The sequence below is a fragment of the Coturnix japonica genome, chromosome 1, assembly GCF_001577835.2.
Source record: "Coturnix japonica isolate 7356 chromosome 1, Coturnix japonica 2.1, whole genome shotgun sequence".
Taxonomy (NCBI): Eukaryota; Metazoa; Chordata; class Aves; order Galliformes; family Phasianidae; genus Coturnix; species Coturnix japonica.
Window position 1 is genome coordinate 97,237,389 of NC_029516.1, and position 27,682 is coordinate 97,265,070.

General features: G+C 39.4%; 3 protein-coding genes across 9 annotated transcripts; 1 reads left to right on the forward strand and 2 right to left on the reverse strand.

Moving 5' to 3' along the window:
* Positions 1 to 1,704: 1,704 nt before the first annotated feature.
* On the reverse strand, positions 1,705 to 7,647 carry HMGN1 (high mobility group nucleosome binding domain 1). Its single transcript, XM_015882762.1, has 5 exons — positions 7,474 to 7,647; positions 7,082 to 7,147; positions 6,959 to 7,009; positions 4,883 to 5,014; positions 1,705 to 2,559 (listed from the first exon to the last, which is right to left on the reverse strand). The coding sequence occupies exons 1-5, from the start codon at positions 7,486 to 7,488 to the stop codon at positions 2,506 to 2,508; spliced, it is 318 nt and encodes a 105-aa protein (XP_015738248.1). The 5' UTR covers positions 7,489 to 7,647; the 3' UTR covers positions 1,705 to 2,505.
* On the forward strand, positions 7,147 to 13,610 carry GET1 (guided entry of tail-anchored proteins factor 1). 2 transcript variants are annotated; one of them, XM_015882706.2, is made up of 5 exons: positions 7,147 to 7,925; positions 8,307 to 8,472; positions 9,429 to 9,496; positions 10,328 to 10,442; positions 12,248 to 13,610. In XM_015882706.2, exons 1-5 carry the CDS (start codon positions 7,167 to 7,169, stop codon positions 12,319 to 12,321), a joined length of 1,182 nt encoding a protein of 393 aa, XP_015738192.2. In that variant the 5' UTR covers positions 7,147 to 7,166; the 3' UTR covers positions 12,322 to 13,610. The 2 variants fall into 2 exon arrangements, with proteins under 2 accessions (XP_015738192.2, XP_032304862.1); XM_032448971.1 differs by lacking the exon at positions 12,248 to 13,610 and having other exon boundaries at positions 7,154 to 7,925; positions 8,307 to 8,416; positions 10,328 to 10,377.
* On the reverse strand, positions 13,497 to 27,648 carry LCA5L (lebercilin LCA5 like). Of its 6 annotated transcripts, XM_015882666.2 has the most exons (9): positions 27,471 to 27,485; positions 26,816 to 26,962; positions 26,011 to 26,296; positions 23,934 to 24,448; positions 22,365 to 22,502; positions 20,953 to 21,046; positions 17,423 to 17,532; positions 17,006 to 17,138; positions 13,497 to 15,685 (listed from the first exon to the last, which is right to left on the reverse strand). In XM_015882666.2, the coding sequence occupies exons 2-9, from the start codon at positions 26,879 to 26,881 to the stop codon at positions 15,084 to 15,086; spliced, it is 1,944 nt and encodes a 647-aa protein (XP_015738152.1). In that variant the 5' UTR covers positions 26,882 to 26,962; positions 27,471 to 27,485; the 3' UTR covers positions 13,497 to 15,083. The 6 variants fall into 6 exon arrangements, with proteins under 6 accessions (XP_015738152.1, XP_015738141.2, XP_015738171.1 ...); XM_015882655.2 differs by lacking the exons at positions 26,816 to 26,962; positions 27,471 to 27,485 and adding an exon at positions 27,526 to 27,647; XM_015882685.2 differs by lacking the exon at positions 26,816 to 26,962 and having other exon boundaries at positions 27,471 to 27,538.
* Positions 27,649 to 27,682: the final 34 nt, after the last annotated feature.

The following is a 27,682-nucleotide window of genomic DNA, read 5'->3' on the forward strand; positions in this document are numbered from 1 at the left end:
ACCACTAGTTATCTTTACAGTAAAAGCTTAGAAAACCCTTTCATGCCAGTATTCAATGATTCAGCTCTGATGAAACAAGCACTGGCAGATGCGAAAGGCCTTCCCATCTATTGCAGTGTGAGAAGTCATAGTTGAATCACCTCCACCTCCTACAGAAACACATTTCATTCTTTACTGCATCGACACCAGCTTGTATTGCTCAAAACAAGTCCAAGGCTTCTGTGATCCTGACACAATTACTAAACAGTGCCTGTGTTAGAGATGAGGTGTTGAAGATGAAGTCAGTGTCTCAACATTAAAGACTCAAAACATGTGAGAAGCAAGCATTCAATACAGGTATGAGGTTATTTCGAGATACTTACCGGCAAGATTATTAGTCATCGATGTTTCTGATTTGCTAAAAACACACCCAAAGAAGCAGCTGCGTCTACTACAAAAATAAGCAGTCAAATAAGGTAACCAGGGGAGGAAAGGTATAGAAAAAGTGATAAATTTAGTTCAAGCCTTTAAAAATATCATAGAATTTGAAGTCAAAGCCAGGTGTGTTCTGCTCAGGACACAGCTGTGGTGCGGCAGGACCAGAAGCACATTGTGAGCCAGTGTTGAAAAACACCCTCTATTATAAGTTAAGGAAAACCGAAACATTTCTTAAGTATGTAAGATGGTAAAATGCTGTATCATATGAAAGCGTTCTTTGAGAAAGCTAGAGGTGAAACTTTCATGTCTTCAGAAGAAACTATTAAGTTGATGATGGCACCAAAAGCGAAGAGGAAGCAGATGCTGTACTTGCAGGTGTTGTATGTGAGCATGAACAAATTGTTATTCAAGAGGAAAAAAAAGAAGAAACTTGCTTTTTGATCTTGGCTCCTCCCAAGCCAAGGCTGACAGTTATCAGACAGGCATCAAACAGACTGATCAGATAAAGCTGTGTACATGCTGCAAAATAAAGTGTGTGTGTGTGTGTGTGTGACGAAAATTTCTGGTGCTTATAATGTTGTGGGTTTTGGTTTTGAAAGGTAGCAGAAGCAGCAGTGCACTACCAGCTCTCCATCTAAGTCCAGCTAAGACTACAACTACTGTTTCCTACTTGCTGCTCACTCCCTGCATTACTACCTGCAGGTAGCACAGTTTTTAACAACATAAAGAATACAGCTAAGAATCAAAGCCAGAGGGTATTTATTACAGAATCACAGAATGACCCGGGTTGGAAGGGACCTCAAGGATCATGTAGTTCCAACCCCCCTGCCTGGCAGGGCCACCAAACATACACATTTACTAGATCAGGTTGCCCAGGGCCCCGTCCAACCTGGCCTTGAACACCTCCAAGGACGGGGCATCCACAACCTCCCTGGGCAGCCTGTTCCAGGGCCTAACCACTCTCCTAGTGAAGAACTTCCCCCTAACAGCCAACCTAAATCTTCCCTCTTTTAACTTAAAATCATTTCCCCGTGTCCTGCTATTGTCAGCAGGGAAGAGTTTACTCCCCTCCTGGGTGTAGGTTCCCTTCAGGTATTGAAAGGCTGCAATGAGGTCACCCCGCAACCTTCTCTTCTCCAGGCTGAACAAGCCCAACTCCCTCAGCTTGTCATTATTATTGTCATTATTATGTCAATTATTCATTGTTTTCCAACAGAAGCACAAGTTCAATGACCGCACCCCCCTCACACTGAGTTGTCAAAGTCAATGCAAGAGCTCTAGAAACACTCTTTCTTAATCAAGGTTTATTTGGCTTTTGTTTGGTGATCACAGACACTACAATTTTACAATTGTCCTTATTCACATAGTTTCTTTTTTAATATAAAAACTATATTTTTTTTTCCTAAGTTTATTTCAAATATTTTTCATCTGGACTTTGTAGACAAGCTCTCCTTTAAAACTAGATGTGAAGGACCAGCTGACATTCAGTCTATCAATCAGAAACTTTTACCTGTTCATTGTTTAAAGATAAAAGTTTCCAGTCTTTTACGTGGCAGTTACAAAGCTGTTGGAAAAAATAAAGCTACACCTACCAAAAATAACTTTGTCACAGATATACATCACTCGTCAAGAAATCCAACACTAGGGAGCAGTTCATGAGATAAGCCATTCTACTGGTGGTACAACCATAGATATACAACTAAAACGTTAAGATGTTCTCAACATATAACAAATTCCGACGTCTCTGTCACGCTTCAGTTAATAGGATAGAAAAACTCTTCCTCCCAATCTACGGAACGAGAAGCTGCATTAAGACTTCAAAAAGCCTCTCCAATTTGTAACATCCCATTCATTTCTTGTTTCATAGAAAACAGGCAACCAGTACACGATTTTACCACTTAAAAAAATCATTTACACTTATCTAAATATGTAAAAAAATGGATCGCGTTGGGATTCTCTCCTTTTAAAAACGTGTTTTTTAGAACTACTAAAAAACTTGCATTTATAAAATACTTGATAAAAATATTCCTCTGAATTATACAAGAAGAAAAGTATAAGGATCACCAATTAAAGACTTGGTACCAGATGTTATTCAGACTTCACTTCTTCTTTCTCTACCGCTGCTGCATCAGATGCTGGGGCCTGAAAAAGAAGAGGGAAAGAAACCCAACGATTCAATGCAAAAAGCTTCAAAGTAACGCAGCCTTTAACGAGACCTGTACTCGGCATTGGTGCAGCCGCACCTTGAGTACTGTGTTCAGTTTTGGGCCCCTCACCGCAAGAAAGACATTGAGGCCCTGGAACGTGTTCACAGGAGGGCTACGAAGCTGGTGAGGGGTCTGGAGCACAGGCCTTATGAGGAGCAGGTGAGGGAGCTGGGATTGTTCAGCATGGAGAAGAGGAGGCTCAGGGGAGACCTTACAGCTCTCTATAACTACCTGAAGGGAGGCTGTAATGAGCTGGGGGTCGGCCTCTTCTCTCGTGAAATCAGTGATAGAACCAGAGGGAATGGTTTCAAACCGCAACAAGGGAAAATCAAGCCGGAAAATAAAAAAGAATAACTCCTCAAAAAGGGAAGCAAGCAATGGAAAGCAACGCCCAAGGAAGGGGTGGAGTCACCAACCATGGGAGTGTTCAAGAAACGTTTGGATGTGGTGTTGATGAATATGATTTAGCTGGGAAGTATCGGTAATGGTTGGACTAGATGATCTTCTAGCTCTTTTCCAACCTTGATAATTCTGTGATAGCATTTTTAATGCACACAGTAGTCAACCTGACATACAGAACAACCATGGCTTGCTTCTATATAATGCCTTGTAGACTTAATAAATTGGAACTACAGTGTGTTTGTTTCTCTTGGATAACACTCTACTAAACTCAGGTTTTCTCAACAGGGCTTCTATCAGCTCAGGCCCAGCAGTATGGATTCCAGAATGTTGATGTACTCAATATACAACTTTTTAAAGAAAAGAATGTTTCAATAATTACTGCCTTACTGAAATAATAATATTAATAATAAATAACAAGCTGAAATCCGTGCATATATTGTGATTAAAAAAAAAAACAAAAACATTATGGGTTTACTTTATGTATTTAAACACTGTTAGCATTCACAAATCTCCCTATGTTTTAAGGCAAGTAATATTTAAGCACTCAGTACTGCATTAAATTTACATCACATTGAAAAAAAATACTGACTGTAGCATAACTGCACTGGTTTTATATCAAGCTTCTATACATGAACTTCTGGACAGGTTCATACTACCTTAACTTATTACAGCTGTGACTCCATCTGGACTGGAGAACTATTTCCTCTTGCAATATAGCTTAAAGAATGGAATTCAATTTAAACATTTAATTTTGTTATCCTAAAGGTTTACAGCACCATCAGCACAATATAATGTCTAATTATAGTGGTACCCAACCAGGAACACTAACACCTGCTAACTGTCCTTACTGCTACCTAGGAGCAGGTTTGTGAAGGATGAAGAACAGCACCCTTCCCTATACTCCCCCCTTCCCCTCCCTCCCAGGCATTATGCTCTTTTTAACATAAGAATTCACTGCCCTTTCATGAGATACTGAAGTATTTATTATATTAATTCAGCAATTTTGACTGGTGTGACCAACCTGAAGACGTGTTCCCAAAATCATCATCTATTCCTTACACTTACATCTCCTTTAACTGGTATATTAAATAAATTACAGATGAAAAATAATGCCAAATTTAGCTTTCCCTGTTATTACCAAAATATCGTGTACACAAATGGAAAAACCAAACTGTGCAATGCTAATACACTGATAGAGCCATGTGTGATCTTAACCCTACCAAAGAAGTCATATTTATATATAAATAGTGCACTTACAAAGAAGAAGCACTAAGTTCACAAATAATATTAATCCAAAGTTGTCTTGCCCACTCAAGTACCACCTCTGTACTTTCCTTACCCAAGAAAAACACTATCTTACCTAAAAGCCAAATAGTGTTTCCCTCACTGAAGATGCATTTGCACAACATAAAAAATAACAATAATAGTACCTTTTAATTTACTAAAAGGGGGCACGAAAAAATAAATCATATTTAGATTAATAAATCCTCTGATTATATGATCAAACTCAACTGATTAACTGAAATGAGCAAGGCAGTTTCCCCTCCTCCCTCTATGAGCCCTTTCCTTCTACCAGCAGGCAAAAGCTCCTTGCTGAAGGATGCTATTTCGTATTGGGATTTCCATATGATTTTCACCATTTTCTTTCATGTCAAGGACTGTTCCCACATCACTGCATCTCTGGTGAGCACAACCAGAATTTCTCTGGTTTATCTACTAATGTTTTAATAACTTGCAGTTTTCTTAGCATGGAAAGAGATTGCAGGTTAAGAACTATCTGCACACCTAACAGCTGTATATCTAAACTAACAACAATAAGTTATCCATCTATTTTAGACCAAAGAATACAACCTTACCTCCTCGCTTTTAGTTTCTCCATTTTCTGCAGGCAGGTTGTCCTTTATCTGCTCTTGGTTTGTCTCTTCAGTCTGTTTTCCTTTAGGCCCCTTTTTCCCCTTTGACTGAGCTTTCTTGTTCTCAGATTTATCCTACAATTAAATAACGTAAATTCATATAAATTCATATAACCTACAACATAAATCTTGAAAGTAATTAAACAAAAACAAGACAGGCTTGCCAAACACCAAGAGCTATCACCTACTGACAGGTAAGAACTTCAGTAACTTACCCTAAACAGATGAGCATTTGTGTATGGGAAACTGTTGATCACAGCCTGAACCTCTGATTAACTATCTGAGGCAAGCGACGGGTCAGCTGCAGGAGCACAGGTGAAGGTAATTCAGCTGTGCTCCCAGAAGGGGTGGAGCTTGACTCCACCTCTCCCAGATCCCATTTAAGGGCTGACCTAAGGTAGCATCTCTTTCTGGAGATTGCTTCTGCGTGGAGTTTCTAGAATGAGCCTTAACACTGGTGAGCAGCTTGACCGTAAGCCTCAACATCAGTGAGTCTTTCCTATATAACCTCTGGCTATCCATCTACTTTACCTTTGTATAATTACAACTGTACAGCAGGTATTGTATTTAGCACTCCTTTACAAGTACCTTAGTTATGTCTTCTGCACCTGGCATCTCTGTTGTTAGATGGGTTGGAGGAAAGTATTTGCTCAAGCTATTTTATTATAAAAATTGAATGTATATTCCTAAACATTCCACACAGCAACTAAGTACTAAAAGGCTGTCTGTCCTTCAACTGATGCACGTGCTTATACAACACCTATGCCAATACTAACTGATGTCAAAATAGTTTTTGATACCATCCCTCAAAAATCAACACTAATATTTACACACTAACAAAAGTTTTCAATAAATGGCAAACTACAACACTTCTGGACAGATACAATCTGAGCAAGTGACATTTCTTACTGTATACAAATGCACATGCAAATTATTTTCTTCACAACACAATTCTGCAATTACTAAGCAGAAGTTCTAAGTGTTTTACATCACTGTATGCAAACATGCAGTAAGGTACATGACTCTAGAGGGTGCAATGTGAGAAGAATCCCTGGTTGTGTTTAAGAGCCGTTTGGATGTGGTACTCAGGGATATGATTTAGCAGAGGGTTGTTAGGGTTCTGGTTAGTCTGCGGTTGGACTTGATGATCTTCAAGGTCTTTTCCAACCTGGGTAATTCTATGATTCTAAGAAAGTAAGTGAAAAAATGCTGAAACATCAGATCCAAAACATTAGAAATGCTTTTCTCAACTGCTGAATTACACCTAAAATCTGAAATATGATGCCAAGCCACACTTAATCTGCACATATACGCACAGATATATGGCTAGAAATGTGGATCCTTTTCAATGGCTTGGCTGAGAAATTCAAAGAGCATTTTCCTCTCAAAAGCCATTGATGTGAAATATATTTTATCCCCTTTTGTTAGACAGCAAATGAGTACAATTCAACATATGGTCACTTTGATGCCCGTGTAGTTATGACTACCAGCACCAAACACTGATGAAGCAGAACCCATGTTTCTATATGAAGTTCTGAGTGCTTTACAAAGGGGCCCTCAGACAACGGCAGAACTCAACCCTGCTGACAATAGCAGGACACGGGGAAATGGATCCAAGTTGAGTAAGGGGAGATTTACGTTGGGTGTTAGGGGGAAGTTCTTCACTAGGAGAGTGGTTAGGCCCTGGAACAGGCTGCCCAGGGAGGTTGTGGATGCCCCGTCCTTGGAGGTGTTCAAGGCCAGGTTGGACGGGGCCCTGGGCAACCTGATCTAGTAAATGTGTATGTTTGGTGGCCCTGCCAGGCAGGGGGGTTGGAACTACATGATCCTTGAGGTCCCTTCCAACCCGGGTCATCCTGTGACTCTGATGCTCCGCACAGCCCTCTAAGAGCATCTGGATCCCATCCTTCAGCACAGCCCGAGCTCTCACGATGGACAAGCAGCGCGACCAAACAAACCGAGTGGGCTCAGACACTGAGGTGAGCAGCCCACATCCACCCCTTCTCCCCAGGCTCTCACCTTGGCCGCAGGCGCTTTGGCTTTGGGCTCCGCTTTGTCAGGCGCAGGTTTCTGAAGAGAAAGCAGAAGCAGCGCTCAGTTCAGCCGCACACACACCACCCCCATACTCCGGCCGTTACTCACAGCGGACAGCCGCGCCGATCTCCTTTTCGGCACCTCCTCCCCGGGCTCCCCTCCGCCGGCAGCCACCTGCCAACACAAACGGCGCATGCGCGGCGCTCAGAGGCGGGCACAGGCAGCACATGACGCTGGGCTCTGCCGTCCCCTTCTCTCCGCCGCCGCTTTCGGATCGCGAGGCTCGGCCGGGCGCCCGCCAAGAGCCGCCGAACCTTCCAGACGAGGCCGCTCAAGGCAGCGCTGCGCTGCCCAGCACCGGCCCTTTTCGGCGCTCTGCCCGCCGCCCAGTTCGGCCGAGTGCCGACAGCCGCTCCCTTCGTCCCCTTTTGTTTTTTCTCTCCTCGTCCCCCCCCCAACACTCAGCGTTCCCCGCCTCGGCCGTTCCCCGCTCTCTTCACCTTTCTCTTTGGCATGGCGAAGCGCACGGCGCCGTCCCGCCCGACTGGCTGCTGCTACGCGCCGAGTGTCTCCCCGCCAGGCGCTGCGGCCGCGCTACGCTGCGCAGGGAAACAGCCCCCCCCCATCCCAGCAGCGCCAGCGGCGCCGCAACAGGATCCAGCCGGATTGGCGGCCGGGAGGCGGGGCAGGGGGCGACGGCGGTACCCGGCAGCGGGCGGGGACTGAGCCGGGCCTGCCCTCACGGCGGGGCGGGGCCTCACACCTCACCACAGCCCGCATGGAGGTGCGAGCCGCTGGTTGGCCGGACGGCGTCACATGGCGGTACCTGTGCCCGATTCCCCTTCGCGCGCCTGCGCCAAGTATGGCGGACAGCGGCGCCTGGCTGCTCGTGCTGAGCGCAGTGTTCCTCTGCAACGCGCTCAAGATCCTGCTGCCATCGTGCTCCTCCATCGTGAGTCACGCCAGCCGCACGTACCGCTCCGTCTGACGGCACTCAGGAGCTGAGGGGAGGGTTCCGGGCTGCTTGGGATGGGGGGGCCATATAGTCAAAAGACTGTGTTTTATATGTGCTAAAATCAGCTGAATTCTAGAGAAATTACTGCTACTGCCCGTGTGATACTACACTGATACTACACTGTGCCCCGGTGGCGCAGTGGTAGGAATGCCGCTTTGCAACACCGTGTCCCGGGTTCGAATCCCCCCTGTGGCGCAAGTGGTAGAAGTGCCGCTCTGCTACACAGGGCTCGAATCCCGGGGGTTGGACTCGATGATCTCTAAGGTCCCTTCCAACCCGCACGAGACTGTGAGACTGTGATACTGCTTTACCTTTCAGATATCCAAGCTGTTGCAAAAGGATGCAGAGCAGGAATCCCAAATGAGAGCTGAAATTCAGAACATGAAGCAAGAACTCTCAACCATTAGTATGATGGATGAGTTTGCTCGGTATGCCCGTCTGGAAAGGAAGATTAACAAAATGACTGATAAGCTTAAAACTCATGGTAGAGTATAATGCTTATATATATGTGTATATATATATATATATATAATGTTTATATACCCCCTCGGTTTTGTATTTTTGTTAATTAAACCTGATTGTGCATGGCTCTGTATACATTAGTAAGGGAGTAAGTAAGATATCATATTTTCTTACAAGGAATTTTCTTGGCCTTCTACATATGATATACTTGCTCTTTCTTAGTGATGGTTATTACTGAAGCCAGGCTTGAATCATTTAACAAAGTTATCTGTCATTAACAAAAGAAGTAATACAGTAAGGTTGCGGATGCCCCGTCCTTGGAGGTGTTCAAGGCCAGGTTGGATGGGGCCCTGGGCAACCTGATCTAGTAATTGTGGAAGTTTGGTGGCCCTGCCAGGCAGGGGGGTTGGAGCTTCATGATCCTTGAGGTCCCTTCCAACCTGGGTCATTCTGTGATTATCTTCCCAATTAAAGGATGAATTGCTGGGTTGGAACTGTGGTTGCTGTGCTACAAGATGCTGGAGGGAAAGTGTTAATGTGGAAGGTAGCTAGATGAGATGACTGCTGTCTTTTGGCAATCCCATTTGATCATATGCAGTGGCTTTTGTAATGAAACTGTACTGGTTTGTCTCTGTTAGAAAAATGCATCATCTCATGGTAGAGGGTGCACCTTTGGCACTAGATGTTTTGCTCTTCTCTCTGTCCATACTCACTAACTGAACCTAATAAGACAGGAGAATACGAGCTTTGTCTGCATCCTCTGTGCAGAATGCTGAGATTTTTCTGCACTTATTACAACTGGCAGTTTTGGATTGTTCTCAGTTGCGTTATTCTTAATTAGTAATTTCAATTAAACTAGACAACAACAGCTGTATGACATTTAGTGCCCTGATTTGAAGACTAATACTAATGAACTACTAGTTTCCTATAAGTTACTGTTATAAAGACTGCAGAGTAATATTATTTTTCTTTTAACAGTGAAAGCACGAACTGCCCAATTAGCCAAAATAAAGTGGGTTATAAATATTGTATTCTACATCTTACAAGTAAGTAAATCTTTTATTACGGTTACAAATTTCTGGTCTAAATCCTCAGCAGTGTGACAAATCTCTTTTAGTGACCAATGATAGCACAACTGTTTGGCAGCCCAGTGTCAAAACGCACACCGAACCAGAACAGTTTCTTGGTTCTAGAGAGATGCAGCTGATAGGGTCCGGTCATTGTGAATGAAATGAGTTTTGAATTCCATGGAAGCTTTGTTTTTCTGGTGTTGAGATGACAAGATAGGAGTTTGTCTTACTTCCTTCATCACTGTTTCTTCTTGTTTTGGTTTTCATTTATTCATGGCATTGAACTTGGGAAAGTTCTGATACATAATATATATTTTGCTTATGTTTCTGAAAACATAAGATGTTCTTCTGCTGTGGATGGAATATTTCCATATAGAGCTGCCACATACCTCCAGACAGCGACTCGCTCATCAGATTGATGCTTAGGCTTGATGCCCAATAATTTTCTGCCAGTAAGAACAGTTCCCAACCTGAGTCTATATTTTGGGTAATGTGAAAGCTAGCTGGATTCTTAGCAGACAAGGATTATGGCTAAAAACAGTCATCTGAGTGTAACAATTTGTATTATTGCCACTTTTATTTATGCTAGATTTGAATCTGTCTTAAAAAAACTAATTACCAGCTACTTATTGATAAGTTAGGTCATACCAAGCTTAAAAACCTGTTACATCTGCTTCAGAACAGTGTAATGTAATAAGGACGCTGTTCTCTTTAATTTAGAATGTGAGATGTACTGCTTCAAAACATCGGTGGCAATATAATTTGATGTGTGTTGTTATTCAAGCTAACAAAAAACTTCTATTCTAGGCTGCCCTGATGATCTCTCTAATTTGGAAATATTATTCTGAGCCGGTTACAATTCTTCCAAGCAAATGGCTTGCACCACTGGAGCGCTTGGTAGCCTTTCCTACAGGTCTGGCAGGTAAGAACTGTGTGATAGAAAAAATGCATTTTCCAAGTCTATGCAGTTGCTGAGAATGTAATGATAAGGGGTACGTGTGGATTAAAAGCATTGCTTCTGTATATTTCTTAACAGCAATGTGGAGTTTCTGTAGGGGTCTGTATTACTTACACATACTTCTTACAATACTACAACACTTCAATAGTGTATAGCTCTGGGATGGCTGAGGTATCACAGAATCACAGAATTGTAGGGGTTGGAAGGGACCTCTAGAGATCATCGAGTCCAACCCCCCTGCCAAAGCAGGCTCCCTACACCACGTCACACAGGTAGGCGTCCAGGCAGGTCTTGAATATCTCCAGAGAAGATACCTCCCTGGGCAGCCTGTTCCAGTGCTCCGTCACCCTCACTGTAAAGAAGTTCTTGCACACATTTGTGCAGAACTTCCTATGCTGTAGTTCCATCCCATTACCCCTAGTCCTGTCCCCACGCATTACTGAAAAGAGACCAGCCTCGCCACTATGGCCCCCACACCTCAGGTATTTATAAACCTGGATCAAGTCCCCTCTCAGCCTTCTTTTCTCAAGGCTAAACAGACCCAGTTCCCTAATTCTCTCTTCCAGTTGGCATCCTGTTCCCACCTTTTTTTTTTCTCATTGCACTTCTTTACCTAATCAGACCGTTTTATTTTTGGTTAGTTGAATGAATTAATGATCAGAAGGATATGACAGATTATGCATACCAGTTCCTGAGTGAAATGTGCTGCTAATTGGATAAATAAGCAGGATGACAGGATAAAGCAGTGTGGAAATTTACCATGAAGATAAAATGCTGTTGGTTAATCTTCATACTAGGCTTTTTAAGTTTCAGCTGCCTTAGAGTGAATGCCAAATTGTGATGTTGTCTTGCCATCCTGAATAGTTGTTGAGAGAATGCTTTGTATCCAGCATGCTTACTGGACAAGTCTGCTTCTGTGCAGGGTCAGGGAGCAGTTTCTGAAAGGTTATTTAAATAGTATTTTAAGGAATTGTATAAGGTTCATACCCTTGTCTGCCTTCTATTCCCCTTTATCTTTGGTTATCGACCAAGACCAAAGATAAGAGATTACTTCTGAATTATAGGTAATAAAGTTAAGAACACGGAAACATTTAAAAATCACCAAAAGGTAGTTTCTTCCAGTATATGCTATAAACTGCTATGTATTCAGTGATACCATGTAGTATGATTCTATGCATTCTGTGATACAGATATGCTATGTACAGATAGGGTACACTCTTGGTGCCATCATTCCAGTACAAATTTCCATACTGCTAGTGTGAATGACAAGACTCTAAAACACAAGTACAATTGGTTTGGGTCAGTAGTGAAAGTCTCACTTGGATTCTATGGGGATTAGGAGAAAGGACAGAAGTACATATTTAATACTCTTTTAAAAAGTTGACTTAAATTTACGGGAATTTTACTTCTTTCCTTTTCCAAGTCTCTGATTTTAGACTTCAGAGTGGTCTTTCATTTACCATGCCTTTAATTTCAGCAACCTAGACCACTTGAAAGCATGGTTGTATACGCCACAGTTAGGCTCATATTCTTGTTATTTGGTGCTCCTTCCCCAGACAGCCTTTAGGCTTTCTCAAATCCAGCATGCAGTTAACTGACGTCCCTTGAAGAGAGACATTTGCATCTAGACAGAAAGAGATTTTGTTCCCACTGACCTCCTAACTGTTTCATTTTTTTGATGCTTCCAAGCATCAAAAGATCAAGCAGAATCTGGTGTGTGCCAAGGTTATTGATGCAATAACTTCAGTTAAATTTTATATCTCTTTCAGGTGGTGTTGGAATTACATGTTGGCTTGTGGTTTGTAATAAAGTTGTAGCTATCATGCTACACCCTTTCAGCTGAAGCAATCCCTGTAGTATATGGAGTCTGAACTGCGTTACTGCAGTACAAAAAACATTTGTCTTTCACGACGGACCTGGGTGGAGACGCTTTTTGTTACTTCAGTTGGATGTTGGGCACTATTGCTTTTACTTTCATCTATTTGTTCTTTGGTTTTATGATCAGCAGTTTTCAAAGAGCAGCGTTGCTATTTCTAAAACCTCATTTTTGACACACATGAAGATTGATCGGCGGCAGAACCTTAAGTCTTTGTCATGACATATTCACAAAGGTCTTAAAGCGTTCTCTTTTTCCAGCTGCTAGGTTGGAAGCGCACTGGCATTAGTAATTATTTTTTGGAGCTTCTTTACTGTATAGTCTGGCATTTTCACCCAAAGAAATGATTCCACTTGGTGACAAGTGGTATTAAAATAGGTAGGTTGGTTGTTTTAGAGTAAAACAATTCTTTTTTTTAACTACAGATTGGCTTATTCTCAGACTACCTTAGAATATATTAATGATATCTATATGCAGAATCAACTTCTTACATTCTTAATTGCCAAATGCAGGTCAGCTGGCCACTTCAACACTTCTTTTAAATTCCTCATGGAATAAAATTCTTTAAAATTCCTTGTGAAATTATTGAACACTAGATATTTTCTTTTCTATTTCCCCCCTACTTTTACTGATAACCTACCTTTCTTTCCTTGATGTATTTTCTACTTCCCCAGTTGAGCAAATTGGGAGTATTATTTCCTTTGAGGGGAAAAAAAAGGTCCAACCAACCTTTCCAAGCTTCATGTTAGGAAAGTAGAAGACAGCCCCATTTCTGCAGAAAGCCCCATCCCTAGAGCTTCAGCATACATTCATGATAGTCATTCTTCCTAGTACCACAGCTATACAGCAACAATAAGGCTTTGTTATCTTCTGTTCTATCCGCAGCCCTACCGTTGCTGTCCCAGCAGACAAAGCAGTGGCTTTTAAAAGTCCTGTAATACCTCCTTGGATATAATCTTGAACAAAGCTTTTGCAGACTTTGGCTTAGCTCATGCTCCATACATTATTGTGTTGTTTCAGGTCCTTTGCCTTGCAGCAGGAGGGGGCTGGAGTACTGCCATATAATTAGCACTGCCTTTAGAATTAATTCACAAAATGATGATGCGTTTTCTGCATGTCTGAATGTATTTATTCATTAAATGTTTTTTTTCTTAAATGTTATTTAAAAACTATGTTGTTTTTATATTAGGGAATGCATTTAGCCAACAGTAAAGTGAAGGCATTAAATATCAACAAGAAAAAAAATCAAGATTGAATCTGTTACGTGTAAATGTGTTTTTATTTGTGAAATAAAGTTTTTCAGCCCAACTCAGGTTTTCTAATCCACATTTTTAATGTTAATTACAGTTTTCTTAAACAAAACAAAATCCACCTGTGTTCTTGATACTGTTGGAGTCTACAGACTTTTTAACTATGCGGCTGATGTATTTCTGATTATAAAGATGTCAGTAATGGTGTTTGCACTTTGCTTGTTACAGAGTTTAACATAGTGAACTCAAGAAACGCAGTATCATTTAGAATATTGACAGTGGCATTTGCTACTTATCCACAGTTAGCATGAGGTAATGAAATAGTCTGTTGGCGGCTTTACGCAGACATCTAAATGAATAGGGGCAGAGAGGCTTTTGGTGATTTAGTACAACCAGGAATGCTGGATTATGTCTGCTCTTAACTTTGGAGACAGCAGGGAAGGCATTGTAGAAGTATTAACAGTACATAGAGGAAAAGTACTCTTTTGACTGCATTAAATCATTCTTGATAATGTCTGCTGCGCTGCTGAAATACTTCTTAAAGAACTGAAAAAAATTTGCTTACAAGTAGGTTCAGATGAGAATATCTCAATCACCCTTAAAAGCTTTCATAGTACAGGTGTTGGGGTTTTTTTGCTACCGCTTTTTAAAATCTAGTAGAATACTTTTTTCCTAACTTACGTTTTAGCAGGCTTTCATTAATTTCTACGAGGAACAAGACAGTCTTCTTGCCCTCGTTTACATAACCTTAAATGCAAGATTTTTAAGGGCTCTTTGAGAACTAGATATGCCTGACTTCTCCAAAACAATGCTTTAGTCTTGCACATTCAATTCTGGATGTCAGCTGTGGAAGTTACCAGGCAAACTGCTTTGGTAAGTTCCAACAGTGGAAAAGAATGAAGCTTTAGAGCTTTATAATGCTAATGAAAACAATGTAATAGCAGATTATTGTGTGAATTCTGGAAGATATGTCAGGAGTGAAAAGAAAAATATTTTCTTTTAGTACGTTTTAGATAGCAATTTAATAATGAACCTTCTGAAAGCAGACTGCTCACTGCAGCTAGTTAACAAATAACTTTAATATTCAAACTGCAGGGACAATGCAAAAAAGAATGGAAATTAGCCAAAAAGGACTAACTTGGACACCTCCCTATAACAGGTAAAGTGACATAATTGTTGAGGCACCCTAAGATGCGTACATATGCATTGAGACTAGAAGAATGTTCTGCTGTGACAGCTCATGTGTCTTTCATTTTGGAAGTCATTGGCAGAAATTCTCAAAACTTCTAAGGTTTAATATACATTTTATGAAGCTAAGAATGCTGTGTAATTTAAATGCAAAGGTAAGTTAATATATTTAAGAATACACAGAATTTGTATTTATTATGAGGTTATTCATAATGACTTCACTGATGATAGACACTTTATTTTATAAACTAGTGGAGGGTTAAAATTTCACTTGTGTAATCATGCATCCCCTCACAGCTTTCTCTCCATTTCTCCCATGTTAGAACATGAATGGTTGTCTTTGCAAACACCGCCTTGTCCAAAGAGTTCTTTCATAAGACTCCTTTTCCTTTCACTGAATATTGCATGAGCACAGCCTTCTGCTTCAGCTGAACTGCCTTTCTGCCTCATGTTGCTAACTCTACATAAGGATGGTTCATGCAGCCCAAACCATTTCTTTACTTGTGATTCTGCTTCTTTGTAGTGGTCCTGACCTGCACGTCTGTGGTTGCAAAGATTGTATTTTGTGGATTTTGTACCTGATGTAGGAAGCCCATGATACAAATTTTCAGTGGTCTCTGAGAACACGTATTGTTTTTTCAACTTAGGGAGCATTTTGTTTCTCGCAGTTAAAAAATTACTCCCTGCCTTCCCACTTTTACTTAGTTCTTCTGACCTTTCTTCTTTCTCTTCCACTGCATCTTCTTCTTGATTGTTCTCTTTTACACTGTCATTTAGCAGAGTTTCTTCAGCTTTCTTTAGCTTCCGTTTAAGCGAGTCTCTCTTTCTTCCTTCTTGTTTTATGAATTCCAGACAACTGTGTACTGTCAGTGGTTTGTTTTCCTTTAAATACTCTAAAATGAATATTGGGGGTTTTAGGAATGTTCTTAGATTACGTAGGATCACAAACAGTCATGAAGTATTAATGACAGCAAATTTTATTGCATTGTTTCTTAAGTTGTTGATGGTTCTTAAGTCTTGAGGGTTAGGACAGTGCTATTTACTAATAACAGGACAGGGCAAGATTTTGTTAAGATCATTCAGTCATTGGCATACTTGCTTAAATTAACCAGCATACAAGTATAATCTGTACTAAGTATTTCACAGGATAAAAACAGTGCTAGAGAAGTTGCATATAAAGTATCAGGGAAATCACATGAGATCTAAACTCCCAATTGTCATTGTATTGCTATTACATAGAGCTTAAATATAGGTATGGTTTTCTTTCCTTTAACTGACAATGTGCTCATTGCATGGAGCAGAATATACAGCAGTTTTCCGTCATTGGACTGAACTGGTTCACGGTTGGGCTCTGGAAAGTTTTCAAGCTGAAAAGATGGAGTACAAACTGCAGGAGTTAAAACATTTCATATCACTGACTCTGTTACTGATGCAGTGACCTCAGTAACCAGTCACACCTTTGTAAATGTGTGAACTTCAGCTCACATCATGTTTCATACCATCTGTGAAATATTTAGCATGACAGCATTCAGATCGCAGTTTTATCTATATGCCTCAATTTAAAGAAAATGAGTTTTCTTCTAAAATATTCAGCTAAAAGAATAAATGTATTGGCTTGTTCTGTCACCTGTTATACAGAAGCTCTTCAAAATTAACTTATTTATAGATATATATTTTTTATAGCAGATAGATTATAGATCTTTATAATCTTTATAGATTGTTTATACAGCCTTTATGTGAGATCACAATCAAAGGTTAAGATTTGCATAAAATGTATTTACAGTGATCACTATAATGAGACACTCCGAGCCCTTGAAGAACTGCTTTTCCTTACTTAGCAGCAGATCCCAAGCCACTAAACTCTGTTAACATCTATTGTAATGCAGATTCACAACCAGCAGTTTGGGACCAGTATTTGATCAGTGTGGATTTAAGAAAGTAACTATTTAGTAAAGTGTATTTTTACAGATTAAGCTCTGAATTTTTACCAACATAACCAGGAGCTGTTATTTGAAGTCCAGCAGTATGAAGATGCCTTGAGCTGTGGAGCTGATCTGCTGTCAGTGTAGCACCTCCAGCAACTGGCTTTCAGTGACTCGTAGTTACTGTCACTTGTGTGCCAGCTCATGGCTATCAGAGCCATGTAAATTTCCATTATCATCAATTCATTCAACTTCTGAAAAGATCAGATGCATTTCTTAGATAAAACATACCTCTATGAGTTCTACTTAAAGTTTCTGGCTTTGGTATTTTCTTGGATGATTGCTTTTCTGATTCACATTGGGCATCAGTGTATGCTTCACTTGCTTTAGCTTTTTGATTCTTATCTTCTGACGCCTTTTTCTCCTATAATTGACAATTAAAGGTAAAAATACAGGGAAATACATGTTCAGATAGTTTTTAACGATTACAGTCAGTGCAATACTTAATAGAAAGTATTCATCTTTTTATGAGTTCTTTGTATTACATCTTTAGTCCAACATATTTTCTGTTATACAATATTTACACAAAATGCACAGGAAGTTAAGATGACTGTTCAGGCCAATGAATTATATTACTAAAACGGCGAAAAAAACCATACAATTTCAGTGATAATTTAAGCAAAGGGGTTGGATCCCAATCTTTGATACCTCATGTAGCAGAACTGGATTTTCTTCTGTTTCCTGGGGTTGATATTGAGACAGCAGCAGTGATCTGAAATGCTGCTTATCTACTTGCACTGATGTGTTTATACTGAGACCTGTTGCAAAAGGACAGTTATTAGCAGTAGTTGTTTCTGGAATTACATTGTTGGTGTAAGCAAAGATACATTTAATAACCATTAACAATGGTACGTGATTGGGACCCAAACATTCTAAGACTTTTGATGGTTAAAGCCTTCTTTTAAAGAGAAGTTTGCAGTTTAAATGAACATCAATAAATTTAAGTCCCACACTAAGTACATTATCGTGCTGTACATATACTTTTTACTTTTAATTAAGTCTACAAAGACATTCTGTTCAGATAGGACAAGTGATGTCATAGAAATGTGTCAGTACCGTAGAGCCTGTGTTGGGTCAGTTTGTGTGGTGACATTTTAATGTAAACTTTAAGAGGTCTGGGAAGGATACTTCAGTTTTCAAGCTCCTAAATTCAGATCCTGGAGGATACAATAAACTTGCTTGTTTGTATGCCTTCAGACTGGCTTAAAGTTAAGCATTTATATAAGGCTTTACAGAACCAGACTCTTCAGGAGAAATAGTTCGTGCTATTTGAAATACCACTGATGTTTGAAAGGAAGTTCCAAGGGAGCAATTGAAAATGTTCTCTTCAAAGAAGTACCTGAATAGGGTGAGATGACAAGGGCAAGGCCTGTGTATTGTTCTTTTATTCTATATTTGGAACAGCTTTGACACGAATACAGGAACAAAACTGTAATCTTACCTACATCACCATTCAACCTTATCCCCAGCTTTGATATCTGAAATTGGAGGAAAGCTATCCACAAAAAGGGAGATTTTTTTTCTTTTTTCAACTGTTTGCCCTTTGGTGGCGATAAGGATGTTGATAACTAATTGAAAATTACCTCTGAAGAAATAGATATTACAATGTGGAGGGAAATAGTTTTCCCTTTTGAACCAAAGTAGTTACTTGGAAGCTTTGTTAACAAAAATCAATGGAACGTTCTTCAGATTCAGAACTAGGGGGAGCTGTACCTCTAGATGAATTACAATGCTCTTCAAGCAACTGAACGAAGTTTGCTCTTGTGGATAGCTAACTAACAGATTCACTCAATAATTCTACTTTATTTATATATATGGAGTTATCTGATACCCTAAGCCTACCTTCACTTGTTTATCAAGAACATTAAAAAAAAATAAGCCCCCCCGCACTGTTTTCTTTCCTGCTGGGTAAAAATTTTTACATGTGTACAAATGAAAATAACTACTTGAAAAGAAGTAGCTCCTTCCAAATTTATTATAGGAAAATTCAAGCCAACAGTGAAAAGGAAAAACAATTTCAGTAATTCCAGTTGTAGGTTTTTAAATCATCTGTTTCCATTAACTGGCAGAAAATGAAATCCCTATTGGGCAAAAACACCAAAAGAACAGACAACGCTGCTGGGAATCTTTTCACGTGATAAAATAGCAGGCCTCATTTAAGCTAAGAACTTAAGCAGTAATCTGTGATTTAATATTGTAATTTAAATAACAATATTGTACAAGTCCATGCCAGTAAAATTAAAAAAAAAACAAAAACCACAGAGATGGTGATGTGATACAAAAAAAGTTAGAATTCAGTGCTTCATAAAAAAACAAAATTTGTCTGACTTGGAATAAGAAGCAGCAATTTCTTTCTACATCGTATAATTTTGATTACCAACTTTATCTCCGTATTTCAGTTGTCACTAATACAGAACAATGGATTTGCAAAGTTCCACTTCCTCCTTTAGTTTAGAAACAGGAATATCTAAGCAGTATTTTAAATAGTTGCTTAAGCCAGGAAGTTCAATGTTCCAATGATTATCCAAAACTAAAGAATATAAGGTTGCTGTGCAGAGAGCTCTCCCATAGAATAGTGACAAAATGTTTATGATCTTGAGTAGCAGGCCAACGTTACTTTAATATATTTCATGTACTTCTCCCACGTTGAGTTTCCATATAAAACACATTTATTAGTGAATTCTAGATACTACAACCAAAGCATAAATCAATTATTAGCAATTAATAAAGGCTTCAAGAAAACTACTTGCTTCAACGTTTTTGTCCTTGATAGCATGCATGTGAGCAATGAAGCAGTTCTGAACTTGTATGATTTATAATTGTTTTTAGCAGTTGCTCTCTCAGATCAAGGAGTCAGCAAACATAGATGCTTAATGCTATGTAAGACAGATAGCATTCAAGGAATCTGCATAAGGCTGGCTGGCATTACCCAGTACTGATGGGATACCCACGTCCTTCTGGAACAACAACTGCAAGGCCGGGCAAATGTGCTACAACATCTCAAATGCCACCAGATGATGCCTATTATTAGGCAACTGAATCCCACACAAGATAACTGCTCTTGGAATGACTGATAGACAGACTTGGCTATGATAAATTTCCCTCCAATATTTGCCTGAATCCATAACAAAGAAATAGTTTACTAAAGACTTATTTCTTCCTGTTGATAGAATTAACATTCTAATATTTTACTATGTATTTCTACTATACTATTGCATCAATTTTACTGATGGAAATAATTGAGTGGATATCCAATAATGGATTTATTACAAGCTCTGGTTGCCTATTTAAATTGATTCAAACTAAATAAAACCAAAAGACTACTGAGGATAAATACACTCTCTCAGATAAGCTGACAGTATGATAATCAGAATGGCCTTTAAACTTTCTAAACCTTATACCTCAAATCCACTCCCTTCCTTGCAGCACAACAAAATGCAAGTTGCAGAAGCTTCAATACTAATAGGCATTGGAACATCTCTACTTCTAATGAGCTACAGGTTTTGAGAATTAAAAAAAAAAAAAAAAGGAAGGGAAGGGAAGGGAAGGGAAGGGAAGGAAGGGAAGGGAAGGGAAGGGAAGGAAGGGAAAGGAAGGGAAGGGAAGGGAAGGGAAGGGAAGGGAAGGGAAGGGAAGGGAAGAAAACGGCATCTAACGACCCAGCTAAATTCATTATTTTGACTCATCTAAAAACACTTTGAAAGTCTGTGCTAACACTAGGAACTTGCTACATGAGGTTAGTTTGTGAGGTTCAATGTGATGTTGGTTCTGTAGCTGAGGGATGAGCACTTCTCATGGCCAAATCAAAACGAACAAGCCTGAACAAAAATTAGATTGCAAAAGTGCAGTGGTGCTCTTAATGAAACAAACAAACAGCTCTCAATGCAAATAGACGCTTATAATAGCAACGCTATTTCAGTGTCTCTATTACAGTACTAAACCTGCACATATGCTAAAGGCTATTCACAATGAAAAAATGGGTTAAGTATTAACCACAGGTTGAATATTTATAGAATACACAAGCATAAAGGAACCACTTCTGTCTAAAGCACACGTGCCAGAATATTTTTTGCTTATATAAAAGTACTGTCTCTGCTTTTACGTAGGAATATATGTCCCAATTACAAGACAATGTAAGATTCACATGAGATAACAAGGGAAAACAAATACACCCTTACTTTTGTTAGGAGGTACTAAATCACCTTTGTCCTTTGGGATTCTAAGCAAGTGATTTGTATAGATATTCTTTATGTAAAGTTGCCGATCCTTTTCCTAAGAAGGAATAAATACTATTAGGTTCCTTTTGTGCATTAAGAATTACTCTTTACTGACTTGATTTTCTTATGATGGGAAAAAACTACCAGCAATATTCCTTTGTTCTAGACCATTTGGTGACACTGTCATCCACTTAAGCATGGATCAGCCATTTTCTTTTATGAGCCAAACCAAAATTCATCCCTTTAAAGGCTAAAAGCACATTTTTACACCTTTATAACAGTGCTCAGAAAATGAGGCCTTCTGTAACATGACATAAGCTGAGGAACACTTTCAACATCACTTGCATAAAAATCCTATCTTCATACTTAAATTTTCAGCAACGTTGTCACTAATCAATTCCTGGTATGAAATGGAGTTACATTTAATTTGCGCACAGAGGTTGATCTGAAAGAGAATTACATCTGTGTACCTTGAATGGTCTGCGTAAGCCAGGTGTCCAGAACTGTAAATGTGTAAGAATAAACTGTTCTGGCATAGAACCATGATTAATAAGCACGTCTGTTCTTTGTGTTAAAACAATATAAGGTTTTGTGAATGTATACACAGCATTAAGAAAACACATAAATATTTAGGTAAGTCTTAATGTGGGAACTGTACTTTAAAATAATTTGCATTCTGGAACAGCTTCACATTAGTGTTCCTGGGACTGTAACTATTTCCATGTCCCAGATTTGCCCACATAGATACATATACATAGCCAAGAGGAACAATGAGACATCCAATTCCACTTAGGAGAAAGCTCTCTTGCAGAAACAACGGATGCATCAGTCACTGTACAGAAATAAAAAGCATATTCTAACCTTGCTACAAACACAGTTTAGATTAAAAAGGCAACAAAGTTTTCCATGTTTTCTTGATATATATGTTTTTGTTAAGCACTATTCACATCACATTACTTTTTGTCTATTCGATGTCACTTTTATGTTCTTCCATTATGTTTAGTGTAAAGTGTTATTTAAGTGTTGAAGTAGACATAGATGTCCCACAAATATTTTTGTACAAAACAAGCTGGAATTTGAAACTCTTGAATCGTGTTTGTAAGTGTTTTTTTGTTGCTTTTCAGATTGTAATATTTGGCTTATTCTGATTTGAAAGCGTTTCTGTAAAGGAGCTCGTACCAAGTTATTAGTGGATATGTTGGGTTAAATCTATCAAAACAACAACAGGTTGGTGGGTACTACTTTTGTTAGACTACAGACTCAAACATGAATAAAAACTGTATTAGTAAAAAATAAAAGAAGCAAATGAACAGATACAATTCAAGACTTGAATCTTCCTGTAGGAACGGAAACCTGTTTAGAATCTCAAGTACCTTAATTTTTTGGTGAAGAGAGTTAATTTCCATTTGCAAGTTCTTTGTAATTATCCCAGCTTCAGCAGCTTTTTTATTCTCATTTGCCAGCTGGCGACTAAAGGTGCTATTGTTCAACTTCAGCTGCTTTTCTAGGCTCTTAAAAAAATTACACGTTTTACAATAGGGATGTACTTAGCGTGACTGTTAAAAAGCTTTCTATTCTTACCAGATCTAAAAAAATAAGCACGCTGATATAATGAAAAGTAAGCTTCTATTTATTGTAAACAATGCATGAAACGGTTGAGTATCTCTAAAACTACTTTAGAAATGAGCAAAAGCAAGCTTAAAACCCAATTATACTGATCAAAAAATAAAGCAGGTGGCATTTCAACATGAAAAATTAGCCCGTACGTTACCATTCTGATCAAATTAATGAAAACAATCATCTTCAAGACATTCTCACACACTTCAGTTCACACCAAGATCGATGTACTGTGGCAGCATAAAGAAGCTTAGTGTAAATGAAAGTAGGTCCTTCACCAAGTACTTTATCATCAGAACCCTGTGCCACACACTGAAGTAGTAGTTACTAAACTGTGGGGTGAAAACCCAATCCTGCAAGCTTTTTATAGCTTCTCACTGTGACTTCTGTAAATAGAAAGTTTCAAGAGTCTATATTCAGCTGTTTACGTTTTCATTTTCTTACAGGTTATAAAATACTGCAGACCCAGCTTTTCAGATAGCGAAATGCCTCTAAGATTGCCTGGCTCTGTATTAAATCACGTGAATAATGTATCCCATAGAAAACAGAAATGAATTCCTGGAGGACAATGGAGATTTCACTCATCTAGTTTTATAATAAAGGCCATATTCCTGTCTCCTCATGAAAGGTTCAATAAGAGTAAAGTTTTACGTAAAAGATAAAAGATAATTGGAGTGATCTCTTCTTGAACTCCCACCAGACTTCTACTACTCCTGCATAATACATCAGCCATACAGCCAACTCTAAAAGTGGACTGCAGTGAGTAATTAGTAAACAGGAGATGTAGCTACATCCATGCTGCCCACCAGCGCCACATGGAAGGAAGAGTGTTTCCAACTGAGCCAGCTTCTCTTGTACCAGGACACAGACCAGCAGCAGCCAGGTGGTCTCCACATATCAGGGCAAATCAGGGCCCAGGAAGTTCCACGCCATTGCAGCTAGACTGCCCAAGGAAGTACCAGTACCCAGGCTGGGTAACTACACGCTGCTGGAAGAGAATAGAATTCTCTTGAATTCTATTGAAGATTGCCCTCCAGCTATGTGCTGTGCTCCTGGCCTAATAGGGTTTAAACAGGCCTTTAATTCTTAGAAATCTTTATTGCTGGATTCAGTTCACTCAGTCATTACTGATAAATTTTATAATAATGGAAAGAGTACCACGTCCATTTTTTATACCTTAATGGCTGGCTTAAAAAGAACACTCAGTGCTAGAGGACTGTATCATAATCATCAGTTTGATGAAGTAGCAGCTAAACAAAAACATCCACTACTCTTGCACAGAAACCTATTATTCTTTCACAAATAAAATAATATGCACATATTACCTGTATTCTCTCATTATTCACTTCAATTTTTTCTGTAAGGACTGATAATCTGTGATAAAGTTCCTCTCTCTCAGCAAGAGTCTTGTCTTCTGAAAGCTTATACAAGGCTTGCAAATCATCTTTAGCTTTTAGCAGCTCTGCTTCAACTTTCCTAATCTTTCTGGATGCAAGTCTTTCTTCTTCCTGAGACATCCTCAGGCGTTTCCTCAAAGCACTCACCTCACTGTAATGCCTTGTTAATAGATCGGGCAAGACACTTTCTGAATTTTCATATCTACCAATTGCTTTTGAGTGCCGATACAAAAGCCGTTTCAAAATCTGGTTTTCTAAGTTTGATGCTTCTAATTTCTGTTGCAAATCAAATATTTCATTCTTCAGCTCTTTAATTTTATGAAGTCTTGCTGATAATATTCGCTGAACAACTTTGTTTTTTTTCTGGGAAATCATATTATTCTGCTCGCTTAAAAATGAAGAATGCTGATGTGGTATCTTCTTAGCTGGCAATTTCTTTCCCCCTGCATTCAGAACAAAGTAAACTGACATTGATATATACCAATCCATTGAGACAGCAAAATCTCTGTTATGTCTCCACCTGCTCACACAAGCTCCTACAGTGCACATCCAGGGTACTTAAATGCACTATGTTTGACCAAAGGCCCAAGATCTGTAACAAGAAATCAATGTTTAAATCCATACGCACACAGATATAACAATCCATAATTGATTTACGTGGGCCACAGCTACGTAGGAAGCTACATAGGGCTGTCATAGGACAAAGCTGCCTCCTTTCCCTTTCTGAAGCCATTTCCATTTGGAATAGCCATCATGCTCACCTTCCTTTAATAAGGATAACAAAGTACATGTTTGTTTTCTGGGTTAAACACCAGGAACATTTTGTGAATAACTCAGTAAAGCACACTTACAAAGCACACAGTATTCCAGTATCAATGGAAACACATTTTTCCTCTTTGTATATACTTAGTTCACTAATGTATTTGTGATTTGGGGGCTATTGAAACCAATTCATCCCACCTGGAAGGATTTATATAGGCTTCAAGAGGAGGACCTACACCTTGAATAGGGGCATGATAGAAGAAAAATAACAGTGACCTAAAGGTCTGAAAGAACTCAAAACTCAAGGTGATCAAAATCTGACATGGTTAAATATTTGTGCAGTTATGACTTCTCACCAGCTTTCTGGAACTTATTAGGCCGCTCTGAGCTAAGTTTTTAACCCTTATATGCTTGTAAGCATAGAGCAGTTATGCAGACATGTGCACTGTTTCTAAGCAGTAATTAAATATATATGTGTGTGTGTGTGTGTGTGTGTGTATATATATATAGGCTATCATTCTATGTGTATCGCTGTCCTTTTGCCTTTTTGTATGGCCAAGATTCTAGGTGAATGATATGAATTTTCCTTTCCTGAAATGTAAGTAGAATTTGAAAATAGTCGAGACTAAATTGGTGCACGCTCCCCCCTTTCAGACATGTATTCAGTCTCACTCTAGCTTACAGGTCATTTCAGGCAGCATTTTGCTGGAAGTTTATAATAATAATTTATCAATCAAATAACACTTGAAGTGCAAAATACACAAGGCCTTAAACCCCCAAAAAGTATAAAGAAAAATGACAGATCTTTTTAAGAACTTCAGATGAATTCAGTGAGCATTCCACATATTGACAGGAGCAGGCCCTAGTTACAACACCCTGTAGCAAAAAGGAGGCCAAAACAACGTCGTGTCAGGACAAGGTAAATCAGAACACCTCCTCAGGCATCAAAGTCACAGCCTTAGCCTCACTTCTTCCATGAGCAAAGCTAGAATAGTGGAAAACTACAGCTAGAGTTTTACTTAGGAAGACAGAGGCAAGTGGGAGAGTGGATCAATGAATATTATGGAATAACAAGGTCTCTACCCCTCTTTCTCTTCTTTCCAGTGTTCAAAACAGGATTTATTATTCTTCAGTGAAAAAGTGTTTCCCCAGCCCTTCTCATTACCAAAAAAATGCCTCAGAAAGGGGAACAGCTGCATTTCTCAAGACAGACTCATTTGAATACTAACAGAAAACAAATTACCTTTATTGTTTTGGGAAAAGATCTGTTCTTTTCTCTTCTTTCTCTTTCTTTCATTTGTCTGCATTTTCTTCTCTTCAGTTCCGGGTAGTTCTAAACAACGGTTGCTTCTAGCTGTTTCACAGCAAGTCACTGACAGAGCCCTCTGAATAGTTAGTTTGATGATTTTTACTTCTGTATTCTCCACTGTGTTGCTTACAATCATTACCTCTGCTTCAGTTTCTAATAAGTCTGTGCTTTGGGGATTCGTCTGTGTCGCATACTGACTAGGACTTCCTATCCTTCTGCACTAAAATATAAAGGAAATATTTATTTGAATTGATCACTGCTGTGATAGAAGGCTTGAAAACTGACTTTCATGACCTATAAGGAACTAAAATGCTAGTGAGTTATTTCATATTAACATAAACAGTGTTAAACAGTCTGCAACTATATAAAGCAATGCTAAGGAATACTAATACATTAAAATAGTAGTGTGTTCTGTAGTAAGCAGTAAATGTATATGTAGAAATAAATGCAAATAGGAGATATAATCATTTACCTCAGTAAATGTGCTTTTTGAAGATTATTTACAAGATACTACTGCTTAAATGTAAACAGATACTATGGTTTGTTTCCAGTGACATACCCATTTTATCCAGGGTAAGTATATTTAAAAGAAGTGCAATTGTGTTTATGCTCAATATCTAAAAAGTGCTTTGCAATATTAAATAATAATTAAGTCTCTAAACTTAAGATGATGGTTATTGCTCATTGTGGTCTTTTATTTATTGATTTTTAGTTGTCCATGTCAACTCCCCCTCCATACCAAAAAGTGCAGTTTAGGATTGTACAAAACATTGTAGGTCAGCTCAGAAGTTTCCTTGCTCTTCATTCCCTTGTACTAATTACTTTTCATTATGGAAGATGGAGGAGTGCCCAGGGTCCTGCTGAATGTGAGCTCCTCTAATCACACCTAGGAGATGGTAACATGAGGATGACACAGAGTCCAGCTTGGTACACAGATTTGCAGTGCTGTTCAAATTTCATTTAGTACTGTCAACACTTTCTGGCCAGAATGGATTTAAATCAAATAAGCCTCAATTAAACTTAGAACTGCTGCTTTGTGTTGATGAGAAGCGTGGGCTGAGCCTCACTACGCGTTTTCAAAAGCAGACGTTGAGAAGTAAATTAAATGGGAAAGAAAAAACCAAGAGGAGGAAAGACAGAAGGTTAAGGACAAGGAACAGGAAAACTGAGGTTCTTACTATAAGGAAGAAAAAAAACAAAGTACTTGAGTAGGAAATGAAACGCCACGAGCACCGAGAGAACATCTGTTCAACAGGACTGCCCCGGGCTCCTCCAAACGCCTCGGTAACACCCCCCACCTCCCTGGAGCGGAGGCTCCAGCTGCCAACCCAAGGCAGAACGAGAAGCCGTGTCGGGCTATCAGTGTGCCCCACACCCCAGAGCCGCCTCCACACCTCACCGCCCTGCCCCTCCATCACACCGCCCCGGGCTGTCTCTCGCCGCCATTACCGGCCGTTGGGCGCCGCCGTTGTCGTGGGGACGGACGGCGGCCTCAGGGCACCCTGGGAGCCGTAGTCGTATCCTCGCCATCTTGTCTCGGCCCCAACCCTGTTTGTCTGTGTGTGCGCTTCCTCCCCTCACACCCTCTATGTATTTTTGTCCAATG